The following is a 14,019-nucleotide window of genomic DNA, read 5'->3' as shown; positions in this document are numbered from 1 at the left end:
GGACCCCAGACTTAGGACCTATTTCTTTTACCGTATATGCAGGCAGGCTTTTTCTGAAAGCAACTATCTCTGGCCCTCAGAAGAAGGCAGTTGGTGCAAGCAGTCCCAGAGAAGGTAGGCTGCCCTGGAAACATTGCCATGCACCAAACTTAGGATTTTCTCCACCAGGAAGGCTTCTGAGATCACCTGTAAGCCATGCTTTCAAGTGGAAAGGCCGGCGAAACTTTCAGAAAAGGACAAGCAGTTGGTCTCCATCCTGGGTCGTCAGGATATTAGATGACACAAATGGGGCAGGGAAACCCAAATCAGGGGTGCTTCCCCTTATCCTCCCCTTCTATCCCAACTGTTCCCATGTCCCCTGACCTTCTAGTCACTCCCTGGGACTAAGTGTCCAGCTTCTATGATGGGAACTGGGGTCAACCTTCTAAGATGATTAGGCATAAAGAAAGCAAGGCGGAGGAAGGAAGGAGGGAGCAAAAAAGCAGCCTGGAGAGAAGTGAAGAAAAAAAGAAAAGGCTTGAGGAGGAGGAAGGAAGAGGAGCGCGGCAAGGGGAGGCGGAACAATGAAGGTCTCAGGCCGTCAGAGGCGCACGATTCCGGCGGCACGTCCCTCGGTCCCCGCCTCCGGCCCGCAGCTGCACGCTGCGCAGCGTGTGGGCGCTGAGTCACGGTCCCAGAACGGGGAGCCGCCGTGCAGGTCTGGGGGGGCCGGCCCTGGTTGGCATTTGCAGACTGTTTTTTTCTTTCCTCTCTCATTAAGGCTGTGTGCTGACTCCCACGTAGGAGGACTTATTAAACCGCACGTACTGCCTGACGGCTCTCGGGCCGCTCCGAGCGGCCGGCTGGGGGCGCCACAGCCCCGCTGATGAGCCCGCCCGCCCGCCACGGGCACCAGGCCGGCGGACGGCTGCAGTTCCTGGCGCGCCTGCCGGATTCCCCGAGCAGCGCGAACATTTTGCTGGAGTAGCTTCTAACTTGAACACCGCGGCAGCCTGGAGCAGCTCCTCACTTAGAAGGCCTCGGAGACCCCCTCACCCCGCCCCAACTCTCCGAGGCGCGCTTTTGCGCCGGGCTCCGCGAGCTTCTCCATTAAATCTGGGGCTCTGTTGCGCAACCCCGGGTCCAGGCTCGCCTCCCCGCTAGGGCTCACCCTACCCCCGCCCGGCCCCGCCGCCACGCGAGGCTGCGACCTTAGGCGCCTCTGCGGAGCCTGGACCCGATCGCAGGACGGGCGCCCCGCGCGCCCCTCCAGGAGGGCAGCGCTCCCGCCAGCCCGGCACGCGCCCGAGCCGCCGAGCCACCTTCCCAAGCCAGGTGGCGGCGGGAGCCGGAGACTCCCGGGACGCACAGGGACAAGGGGCACCCTCCCTCCCAAGACTTGGGAGCCCAGAATTAATCAGCATCGAGACCGTTTATTATTGATTTGCTATTTTCGCATATCACCCATTTTATGTAAATAGATAATGCAGAGACACGGTGTTCCTTCTTCCACAAGAGGTAATAAGTCTCTCACGCACACTCACACACTCTGCAGCAAAAACAACGTTACACCTCGCTGAGACATTCACGTATTAAAATAAGTGGGGAGGGGGACAATGCAATGGTTTTTAAATGCCCTTAATACAATATATAACGTACAAAAATATCTCTATATTTGAAGTTACAAAAAAAATCTTCTGACAGCAACGAACTTAAATATTGATAGTTACCTCTGTATATACAACACGCATTGCACTTTTCCTCTCTAGGTTTTGGAAAGTTCAAGTAATAGTGAGGCTTGCGCCCCGGTGGGGTGACACCCCGTGAGAAATCAGTTTGTGGGCAGGCACGGCAGTGACTCAGACCCCTGTCCCTGGGGGGGGAGGGGGGAGGGTCTCAAGCATTTAATTCTCATTTAATTCTCAGTTAATCCTCTCCGTGAGCCTGGCAGGCCTCCCTTGCATTCCTCTGCCCCCCACGGGACACCTGGGCCGGCTTGGGACAGAGGGATCCGTGCCTCCGAGGAGAAGGGGCTCGCGCAAAGCCAGGGCTGGCCGCGGGACGGTGCCTCCCGGAATCCCGGTCTCTGCCCGACTTCCATCGGCAGAGGGGCTCGGCTCGGGGAAGCCCTCCGCCCAGGGGGAAGCCAGCGGGATGCACACGCGCGCCAGTTCGCTGCTGCCACAGGCGCCTACATCTTAAGGAGGTTGGCGAGCACCTGATGCGCCCGGGGGGCCGGAGCCCCGCCTGGCCGTGGCTCCGGGAACAACAGAGTCCGGCGAAGGCCGGGCTCGGGCAGGGAGCGCCGGCGCCGGCGGCCGTAGCCCTGAGGGCTAATCTTGCTCCTGGGGGCGACGCCGTCCTTGTCCTTGTCTGTGAACTGGTAGATCTGGTGCGCCAGTTTCTGCACCGTGCACGTTCCGAAGCGGCAGCCGAAGCTCCGCGGGCCCTGGAAATTGTTCATACTCTGGCGGTAGCGTTTGACTCGGATGCGGGCGGCGTCCGGACCGCTGGGGAAGGGAAGGAAGGTAACATCAGACGCCCCCATCAAGCAGAGCTTTGGCCCCAGCCACTGGGAATCCGAGCCATTCAAGGACCAGAGGGACTGGAATGGGCTGCCGCCGTCTGAACTGCCAGGCGGCCCTAAAGACCCCCTGGGCCAGGGCAGTGGAGGAGAGCTCCCTTTGCCCACCCCGCTCTGGCGCAGGGCACTTACCTGGTCTGGGGGTTGCGAGAGGCGCCCTTCACGTCCTGGGTCCGAATAAGAGTCTGGGCCGGCCCGGCCTTCACTTCAGCGAGCCCGGTGGGATAGCTGCTGGACACTCGAAGTTCCCTCTTTCCACGACTTACAGCCCATTTATTCCACCTAGAAAACACAAGACAGACTCCATTCGCATACCTCCAGGCGAAGTCCTGGTCCGGTCCGGCTCCCGTGCACTTCTAACCCCTCGGGGCCGGCGGCCAGTTTCCCTGGTCTCCCAGGTGCAAGGACTGGAGAAGGAGCTGCCTGCGACTCACTTCTTTCGGAACTCTGACGCCACGTCTAGCCGTGCGGTGTCCGCGCCCAAGAAGGCGAGGGAGCCCAGGTATAAGAGGGCGACGGGAACCAGCTTCATGCTGGCGGCGATGCGCAGACCCTGGAAGGGAGAGAGAGAGGGAGGGGGGCCGAGCGTGAGCAGCACCGCCCCGGGCGGGGCAGGCAGGGTGTGGGGGGGCCCCCGCGCGGGCCGGCTGAGCCCGCGCTCTGCCTGGCTCAGACCCTTATCTCGCCCGGGCGCAGAGAGGCGCCAGCGGCATTTGCACCCGCCAGGCGGGTGACAGGCCCCGCAGGGGAGGCCCTCTGCCCAGCGCCAGGCTCCCAGAGCTTTCCAGCTCAACTTCTCGGAATTTGGGTAGTAGAGTAGAGGGGACTGGGTCTCTGCGGTTCCGGTTGTGTGCACCGCTGGGTTCAGTATATGGGACGCAACCCGCAGAGGACCTTCCAAAATGGGTTGTACCCCTCACCCAGCACACTCTCAGCTTCCAGCACTCTAAAGACACCCCCCACCCCCCACCCCCCAGCTAATCCGCCCCGCCTGCGGCGCCTACCTGCTGAGGGGGTGATCTGCCAAGATCCGGGAGGAGAAGGTCTGAGACGTCGCTCTGGTGCTGGCAAAACCCCAACGTCCAAGCTGCGGTGAGAAACCAGAGGTGGCGAGGCTCGAGTTGTTCCGCCTAGTGTCACCAAGAAACCACTGAGTGGCCGGGTCTGGTTCCTCGGCTTTATAAGAGCACAGGGGGCGGGGCCTGAACTGCCCTCGCACCCTCCCATTCTTCCCTCGGGCTCGCGCGGGCTTCTGCACTCGGGCGCGCGCTTTGCTGGTCCGAAGGGGTGGGGGTGGGGAGCGTGGAGGGGTCCCTCGTGCCCAGAGGGCTCCGATGTGAGCTCCGGAGATTGGTGTAGGAACTGCCACAACCCTGACTGTGGGCACAGGGTTCAGAACATAAATCAGGACTAAGGAGGGCCGGTACAACCTCTTAGGGTCCTTACTCAGGACCTATGCAACCCAGAGTGCGAGGCCTACCCGCACGGAACTGCAAAACCCAACGCGAGGTCCCATGTGGATGGCCGGACCCCGGGACCTCGGGACCTCGGGACCTCCGGAGCGGTGGCCTCGAGTGGACCGCGCCCCCTGCCGGCTCGGCGCCTGACCTGAACGCGACCCCAGACTCCCGCGGAGCCGCAGGGGCAGGACTCGGAGCAGAGACCAGGGAGTGGGGCTCGCCAGCACCCCCAGAGAGGCTGAGACTCCATGGTTCTGGGATGGGCTAGTAAGATTTCGCAATAGGGGCAAGGCACAGAAAGGCTGATTTGAGAATTGGGATTTGGGGGGGAGAATTATCCCAAGTTTCAGAATTTAGTTGCCTATTTGGAAATATGAGAATAACCATAATTTGGACGGACGATACCGTTTCGTTTCTCGTAACGCCCATGTAATCCATATATTCCTTACAAGGTTACAACCTGAGAGAATGCCCTGCTGCCCTTAGAGATCTCATTCACCCATTGTAAACGTGAGGATTTACTGCCACGGAGCACACTAATGCTTCACGTATGTTAATCGTTTTAGAGTTTACAAAACATGGCCACATCCTGGTCTTTGATCCTGACACCTTGAGTTAGATGAGGAAGGTTAACATTCCTGTTCTTATTCTACCAAGTAGATATTGAAGTTGAGAGAGGGGAAGAATTTGACCAAAGGCACACCAAACGTAGGAAGCAGTGAAGTCCTAACTCGGCCTGGCAGGCAAACAGCACAGACTCGGCTGTGTGGATATTTCTAGGCTGGGGTCATCATGCTGTCAAGGGGGAGAGGAGAGTCTTAGCCCCCGCCCAAGGATTTATGCCTGTTCATGATGAATCACCTCCAAGCACGTTTGTCACCCGTTCGCGTTCTTCCATCACTGCTTCTTGACTTCACTTTCTTACTTCCCTTCGGAGGGAACTGAGAGGGAACTCAGTCCCCGCGGGAGCTCCCTAGTTCTGGCATTGGGGCCTCTGGTATCCTAGCACCCCCTACCCTACTCTCAAGTCCTGAAGCCTGGTGCCTAGACTAAGAGGCGGTGGGCGCAGGACCACTGGGACCCTGGAGACCGCTTCTAGTACCCACCTCACATCTGTGTGAAGATGGGCAATTGGGCAGCCTGGGTGGCTCAGTGGTTTAGCGCTGCCTTCAGCCCAGGGCCTGATCCTGGAGACCCGGGGTCAAGTCCCGCATCGGGCTTTCTGCGTGGAGCCTGCTTCTCCCTCTGCCTGTGTCTCTGCCTCTCTGTGTCTCTCATGAATAAATAAAATCTTTTTAAAAAATGGGCAAATCACGTTTGCCCACTAGTTTTCCTATCTACGATATGCCCCCTGCTGATCTCTATGCTTCCTACCTGCTCTGCCACACTGGTTCTGAGACCCAGGGCAAAGGAAGCTGGCTGGGTGCTGGGTGGTAGGGACCTTGCCTCATCTGAGCCACACACTGCTGGTTCAGCGCCCTTTTCATTCCCAGAACTGAACCGTGGACATTGCACCCAGGGAAAGGAATGGTTGCAGCTGAAGCTATTTCAAGGAGTCCTCAGATCTGAGCTCCTGAATAGATCTGAGCTCCTGAATAGATCTGAGCTCCAGCTGAGGATGAGGGAAAGATTCCTGGCTCCCGCGCTGGGTCTGGCTGTGCTAAGAGCTCGGGGCCCAGAGGGGCAGAGCAGGGTAGTGGGCTGGGTGGCCGCCTGGTGGGCGGCAGGGGTGTCACTGCGGCCGACCAGGTCAGGCGGCTGGTCTGCTGGCACCTCAGACAGTAGGTGTTCCTGTGCCCTGTGCGCCTGCTCGGTTTCCAGGAGCCGCCCCTAGGCAAACTATTCTGCTTTTCTTCCACTTCCCATCTCTTCACTTCAGTTTGTTCCCAGAGAGTCAGGCTCTTCTCCCCAACCCTGTCCAAGACAGGCTGGCTGTCAGTCTTCTCTGAGGATGCGACTTGCTGCCAACTTCCAGCTGGGTCCGCGCCAAGACAGGTTTTACTTTCATTTCTCTGGCGCGCGCGCCGCAACTGCCGTAGAGGTCAAGGACGGCTGGGCGCCGGCCCGCAGCCAGGGAAGGTCCCGTGGTCTGGACTCGTTCCTTCTGGTTCCCACCAGCCCTGGGTGGGGGGCGGGGGTTCGGTCTGCAGAGCTCTCTGGGGCTGTACCTCGTTACCTCCTCTCTGCGTCTTGCTGGAAAGCCCACGATTCCGTAGGAGCGAGTGCGGAGTGGAGAGAATTCGCTCTAGCTCCTGTGCGGGCTCGCGAAGGGTGCTCTGGATGCAAACCTCGCTTTGAGCTGCGGGCTGCTTCCGCAAGCCCAGCAAACCCAGGAGTGGGGACTGGGCTGTGCCCCGCCTGGCTTCAGCGCCTACTACCCCAGCGACGTAGCACCGACGCCAGGAATTCCCAACCTGAGAGCCTTGGCACACTTACCAGCCCGGCGCGCCTTGTCGCTCTAGCACTTAGATATCTGACGCTTCAAAACTCCGCCAGTTTTTTTTTTTTTTTAAAGCAAAGTACTGGAATGGAAGCTCGGGATTTTGCTAGAACACCCGTATCTCCGAAAGACTGTGTGTGTGTGTGTGTGTGTGTGTGTGTCTGTGTCTGTGTGAATGTGCTTGCGCTCACACGCGTGTGCACTGGTGTTTGCGTAGGTGGCCAACCGGACCCAGAGTGTTTCCCTTAGGGGGTCGGGGGTATAAGTTGAAAGAATATGTAAAAAATTTGCCAAATGTTGGCATCTATTCCCCACTCCCCCGTCCCGTGCAACCTGGAGTTCGCTTGCTTAATCATCGCTAAAGACACACACACACACACACACACACTACAGGTTCAGTTAAAGGGTGGGATCTAGAAGGACACACCACAGCGGGAGTTCTGCTTCTGGTGATTTGTTATAGTTTCATCCAAGTTGCAGTGATTGTAGATTCACATTGACTAGAAGGAAGGAAAGAAGGAAAGGAAGAAGCATCTTTAAAATCTCACTGTCAAGAAGACAAAAAAAAGAAAGAAATTCCAGTTAATGAAGGTCCACTTTTTTTGTGCCCAAGAATTCTTAAAGGGTCAAATTGTAAATAAACCCCAAACTAGGGTAATAAATGTATGTATCCTGAAATCATATATAAAGACACACAAATATGCGAAATATTTGTTGTATTGGTGTCTCAATTTCTTCTTCACATTCCAACTGTATTATTTTTAGGCCCTCAATCCAAGCCTTATTCTTAGTAATGTTTAGAGTTTAAAAAGATTTGTGGTGCTTGGTTTCTCAGCTAATATGTGGACACAGTCCCTAAAGCTATTGTTACCACACTTAGGCCATGAAAAAAAATAATGGGAAGCAATATAAGATATCAATGATATTAATAAGCATAAAAGTGAGTAGCTAAGTATATTGCACAAATTATCTCAGATTCCTCTTTTTTTCAAACAGGAAATTTTATAATGCATTTATTATTCACATGTTTCAAAATGCGTTGCTGAGCTGAGGGCTTGTTTACAAAGTTCATTTGAAAACAAGGTTTAAGAAGCTTCCTGGAGTCAATAACACAAAATATTTTAGGGAAAGGACACAAGGAAAGGACCAGCTTTGTAGATTTGGTCATTCACAGGGAGAAGTAAAGCAGGCTTCAAAACTTGGCACTTTTTTGGAATCTCTGATTTCTCCAAGAAGCTAATAAAATATAGATCTTTTCTTTCTTTTTTTTAATATAGATCTTTTCTAGAAAAATGCACACATATATAAATCAAATTAAGTATAAAATTTGCTACCTCGGGGATCCCTGGGTGGCTCAGTGGTTTAGCGCCTGCCCAGGGCGTGATCCTGGAGTCCCGGAATCCAGTCCCACATCAGGCTCCCTGCATGGAGCCTGCTTCTCCCTCTGCCTGTGTCTCTGCCTCTCTCTCTCTCTCTCTGTATCTCTCATGAATAAATAAATAAAATCTTAAAAAAAAAGGTAAAACAAATTTCGCTACCTCATTTTTGTGCTTTTACACAAAATGAATGGACAGAAACAATCAGTTCTGGAGCACCTGGCTGGCTTAGTGGGTAGGGCAAGCAACTCTTGATCTCTGGGTGGTCAGTTTGAGCCCCACATTGGATGTAGAGTTTACTAAAATTATTATATATATATATATTTATTTCTTTTATTATATATATATTTTAAATATATTTTATATATATATATATCTTTTAAATCTGTCCTTGTATGTGATAAAGCCAGAAGACAAATCTCCCTAAAGCTTAAAGAATGTAAGTTGCTATAGGACAAAGAAAAGAGAAGAGGGTATACGGAGAAGAGGGTAAACATATTGAAACTTATTATACTAACCGCTATACCAACAAGAAGAAATTACTTTGAGAGAAATTTACTACTGATGACACAATAAGTGGCATTAATAAATGGATTATAAAAGAGAAGATTAGACCATTTGGGTTTCATCTGTAGCCAAAGGTGTTAACAAGAACAACCATTATGCTATCTGCCTCCAGGTGGGGATCCTATAGTATCAGATTAGAACCACTGCAATGAGGCCTTTTTTTTTTTTAAAGATTTTATTTTATTTTTTTTAAGATTTTAATTATCATTCATGAGAGACACAGAGTGAGAGAGAGAGGCAGAGACACAGGCAGAGGGAGAAGCAGGCTCCATGCAGGGAGCCTGATGGACTCCATCCCAGGTCTCCAGGATCACGCCCTGGGCTGAAGGTGGCTCTAAACCGTCCATTGAGCCACCCGGGCTGCCCATTGAGGCCATTTTTATGTATGGGCTGGCATGATTTGAAAGTGTGTTTATTCCTTTAACAAATACTTAGTGAGCACACATTACATGCCTACCTCTGTGCTCAGTGTTGGGCATACAGAAATCATCAATGCAAACATCATTCTTGTTCTCAACTAGCTTACAGAATGGTGGGGTAGCCTGACATAAATAAATCTTCAAAATAATAAATACATGATTATAAACTATGGTAAATGTTGTGAAGGAAAAGCAAAATTAGGGGGACCTAATGTTCCAAATGGAGGAAACAGTGTGTACAAAGCCTTAGGTGTGAGAAAGCACTTGGTATATCAGGGAGAAGCCAGTGTGGTTGAAATGCATTAAGTGAGAAAGAAGAGTGGCATCAAATGAGATTAAAGAGGTCATCAGGATTAGAGTAAATAGGACTCTTTGGGATATGATGAAAATTTTGTACTTTATTCATAATGACATGGGACTCTACTGACAGGTTTAAAGTTGGGAGAGACATGATCTGATATATATTTATTTAAAGGATCATTTTGGCTATTTACTTTTTTTTTCTTTTTAAGTAATCTCTATTGCCAAGGTGGGGCTTGAACTCATGACCTTGAGATCAGGAGTCACACTGCCTACTGAGCCACCCAGGTGCCCCTATTTTGGCTATTTAATGTGGTGAATGGATTAAGGAAGAGCAAGAAGGGAAACAGTGACAGTGGTGGCACCCTGGAGAGACCAGTGAGGGCCTACTACCCTCCATAATCTCTATTACTTTACCCCTCCACACACATACACACACACATTCCACCCTAAGCTTCACCAACAGAGTCAGCTTCATGAATACTCACCATGTTCTGTAACACAGGGTCCCACACTTGGCTTAATGCTCTGTCGCTGTTTTGAAATTCTTTTTTTTTTTTTTTTAAGATTTTATTTATTCATGAGAGACACACAGAGATAAAGAGAGGCAAAGACACAGGCAGTGGGGAGAAGCAGGCTCCATGCAGGGAGCCCAACGTTGGACTTGATCTGGGGTCTCCAGGGTCACACCCTGGGCTGGAGGTGGCACCAAACCGCTGAGTCACCCGGGCTGCCCTGTTTTGAAATTCTTAATTTTTGGACAGAGGGTCCTATATTTTCATTTTGCATTGGGCTCTACTAATTATGTAGACAGTCCTGCTCACCAAACATGCAAGCTAAGTAAAAGCAGCCTGCAAACTCTCACAGCACTTATATACTTATACTATAACTGCTAATGTCAAGGGTTTTTAATATGTGTGTCAGGATTCAACTATTCATATAATCACACGTATGAAAGCAACTGCAGGGTGATTTCTATCAACCATCTCTGAAGCCTCCTTCCTGCACCGCAAGCCCCAGGTAGAAATAGTGTGTTTGCTATATAAATTTAATTTGAAGACAAGGTTCATAGCCTACTTACTGTCTTTAAGTTTTACCTACATGGAAAGTCTGGAACCATCCATGAAGCAAGGATATCAGTTAGGAAGTGATTGCAATAGTTAAGGTGGAAAGTAATAGTGGCTCAGATAGTGGGGTGTCAATGGAGGTGGAGAAAAGTATACATATTTGGAAAGTAGGACCAATAGGGCTGAGTGATGAATGTGGGGCTGAGAGAGAGGCATGTGTCAAAGGTAATGATCATTAAATTTATTACTGGGCAGCCCCGGTGGCGCAGTGGTTTAGCGCCGCCTGCAGCTTGGGGTGTGATTCTGGAGACCCTGGATTGAGACCCACATCGGGCTTCCTGCATGGAGCCTGCTTCTCCCTCTGCCTGTGTCTCTGCCTCTCTCTTCACTCTCTCTGAATGAATGAATAAATAAATCTTTAAAAAAAAATAAATTTATTACTTAGGCAAATGAGTGGATGGAGATATGGCAATGGATCAGGCAATTTTATAAATGGTCTCCTTTATTGTTGGTTGTAGAGACTATTTGAAGAAGCCTTAACCATGCTCGTGGACATTTGGTTAAGTCTAACTCTCGTACTGCCTCTCTGAACTGTAGTGGCTAACCACAGGAAGCACTTGAAATGACTGTACAGATCAACCACTCACTCCGCAACAGCCAACTGTAGGAGGAGAGGGCTGATAATTCTTGCTCACTAGTAATTGGCCCTTTTTTTCTTCTAAAGCATGAATGAAAGGCATCTGCTGTGTACACATCATCATTGTGTTGCATATTCTTCCCTTCCTGCTCCTGCCAGCCATCAGTGAAATAAATCTGAGATTGCTTTACTCCTTCATTCTGGTGAAAGGTGATGGTAGTTATCTGAAAGGGACGGTCTGGCCTTTAGCCAACCTCAGTAATCAGCTGCCTTGTCAGGGCTTATCAGTTTCAACAGATTGGCAGCTGTCGGCTGAGAAGAAAAGCACAGCTCCAGTATATGCTACATATGTTCACATGTATTTATAAACATGTGCCTTTAAAAAAATTTTTTTTAAAAATTCATTTATGATAGTCACAGAGAGAGGGGGTGGGGTGCAGAGACATAGGCAGAGGGAGAAGCAGGCTCCATGCACTGGGAGCCCGATATGGGATTTGATCCCGGGTCTCCAGGATCGCGCCCTGGGCCAAAGGCAGGTGCCAAACCGCTGTGCCACCCAGGGATCCCCATATGGTGCCTTTATACAAATAGCTGGTATATGTCAAAATCCCTATGTTACAAACACCCAGTTGCAAATGGAATGGCAGCCCACCTATTACCCAGCAGATAGAATAGGCCTAACAGCACACAGCATTTAATTCTAGGCTTTGAAAACAACTAAGCTTTGGGGATGCCTGGGTGGCTCAGCCGTTGAGCATTTGCCTTCAGTCCAGGGAGTGATCCTGGGGTCACAGGATCGAGTCCCACATCGGGCTCCTTGCATGGAGCCTGCTTCTCCCTCTGCCTATCTCTCTGCCTCTATCTGTGTCTCTCATGAATAAACAAATAAAATCTTAAACAACAACTAAGCTTTGGTTAAAAAGAAAAGTTTAAATAATTTGAACCAACACTTGTTAATAAAATAAAACTCAAGACATTTAAAAAGTGAAATGGGACTCCTATGTCATGTACAAAAATTAACTCAAAGTGGCCTAAATACAAGAGCTAAAACTATGAAACTCTTTGAAGAAAACAGGAGCAAATTTTTACGATTGTGCATTTGACAATGGAGTCATATGACACCAAAAGCATGGAAAACAAAAAAAATAGATACATTGTATTTCATATGGTATATACAAACAATGGAATAGCCATAAAAAAGTATGAAGTACTGATACATGCTGCAACATGGATGAAACTTGAAAACATTATGCTAAGCAAAAGAACCCATAAAAGGTCACATATCATATGATTCTTTTATATCAAATATCCATAATAGGGAAGTCCATAGGGAGAAAGCAAATGGAGAAATGGGAGTGGCTGCTTACTGGGTATGATCAAAATTGTTTTGAGGGTGCCTGGGTGGCTCAGATGGTTAGGGGTCTGCCTTCAGCTTAGGTCGTGATCCCTGACTTGGGAATGAGTCCCACATAGGGCTCCCAGTTCTGCTTTTCCTTCTTCCTCTGCTTTTCCTCCCTGCTTTTTCTCTTTCTCTCAGATGAATAAATAAAATCTTTAGAAAATTATTTTGGAGCTAGATAGAAGCGGTAGTTATACAACATTGTGAATCTACTAAATATCACTGAATTTTCAGTACACTTTAATGGGGTTACTTTTATGATATGTTAGTTTCATGTTAATTATTTTTGAAAATTTTATTTATTTAAGTAATCTTTATATCCAACATGAGGCTGGAACTCAAGACCCTGAGATTAAGAGTCACATGCGGGATCCCTGGGTGGCGCAGCGGGGGATCACTGGGTGGCACAGTGGTTTGGCGCCTGCCTTTGGCCCAGGGTGCAATCCTGGAGACCCTGGATCGAATCCCACGTCAGGCATCCTGGTGCATGGAGCCTGCTTCTCCCTCTGCCTATGTCTCTGCCTCTCTCTCTCTCTCTCTGTGTGACTATCATAAAAAAAAAAAAAAAAAAAAAAAAGAGTCACATGCTTTTCTGACTGAGCCAGCCAGGCACTCCTTTCCTTAATTTAAAGAAAAGTTAAAAAAAAAAAAAAAGTAAAATGGGGAAGGAACATGACAGCTGCCTTAAAAATCTGAAAGTCTAACCACTGAAAGCTAAATTTTTTTTTTCTGGGTAGTTCCAGAGAGCAAACTTAGGGGAAGTTACAGGACAACTTTAATGTAAGGAGGAAGACCTTGCTAACAATAGGGCTTTAAACAGTGGAATGGGCTGCCTCCCAAGGAAGTAAAGCTACTCTTTACTGAAAGGGACCAAGTTGGGTAATGAGCTCTTCAGGGAAGTTATAGAGAGGATTTTTTTTCTTTTTTCTTTTTTTTTTTTTTGAGAAGATACTTACGTGCGGGGTGTGACCGAGGCTTTTTTGGTTAAATTATTTTCAAGATCAATCTGTTATCTTCCCTCCACCCTTGTAACTAGGCTGATTCAGTTTGGCCACACACAAGCTATTTGCAAGCAAATTCCTAGAGTTAAGGTATTCCTTCCTGGGAATTTCAGTTCTTCTAGTGTAGCCAAGCCCTCTCAATTTGTAGATGAAGCAAGTATGGCACGGAAAGAGGAACTGATCAATTAAACTTTCAGAAGTTGAAACTCCAACTCTCTGGACTCTCTGTTCAGAGTTCAAGCTATTGCAACTTCCTGTTGGTAGTTGGAGAAACTGTACATTCCAGTCATCAAAAGTATTTATGCATCTTTATACCAGGCACTGTTTAGAGCTCTTAGATATAAATGGTAAAAGGGTCAAGTCCTCAGTTAATGAGTAGCAATGGCAACCACGAAGATGATCACATTGGCAAATGATGGTGATCCCCAAAACTTCAGGCTACCACCTGTAACCTATCCTACTACTAAAACTTCCCCCAATACTAACAAATGACAAAACACGGGGTGTGTGTGTGTGTGTGTGTGTGTGTCTCAGCAGACAAATTCAAAATGATCAATGTGAGCTGAAAAAAATAAAGTGACCTAGATAATTCCCAGATTGGATGATGAGACCCACGAATTCATTTTATTTTTGTGCTTGTGTAGGGAAGTTGTAAGTCATCACCTGCTGTGGCTACAAGAGCCCCGGGACCGCTGCAAGGAGTGAAAACGTAGACGGGAGGGGCTCCCCTGGGAGACAGTCTCCTCCCTGCGTTGGTTCCGGCCAGTTTAGGAGGATCCCGGGGATGCCG

General features: G+C 49.4%; 1 protein-coding gene across 1 annotated transcript; it reads right to left on the bottom strand.

Moving 5' to 3' along the window:
• Positions 1 to 1,417: 1,417 nt before the first annotated feature.
• ADM (adrenomedullin) lies at positions 1,418 to 3,693 on the bottom strand. The gene is given in 4 exon segments (NM_001003183.1): positions 1,418 to 2,489; positions 2,696 to 2,845; positions 2,998 to 3,116; positions 3,568 to 3,693. Coding segments are annotated over 3 exon segments (567 nt in total). The 5' UTR covers positions 3,096 to 3,116; positions 3,568 to 3,693; the 3' UTR covers positions 1,418 to 2,170.
• Positions 3,694 to 14,019: the final 10,326 nt, after the last annotated feature.

Source organism: Canis lupus, chromosome 21 (genome assembly GCF_011100685.1).
Source record: "Canis lupus familiaris isolate Mischka breed German Shepherd chromosome 21, alternate assembly UU_Cfam_GSD_1.0, whole genome shotgun sequence".
NCBI classification, from domain to species: Eukaryota; Metazoa; Chordata; class Mammalia; order Carnivora; family Canidae; genus Canis; species Canis lupus.
Note: the sequence above shows the minus strand (reverse complement) of the source record. Positions and strands in the feature narration are given on the sequence as shown.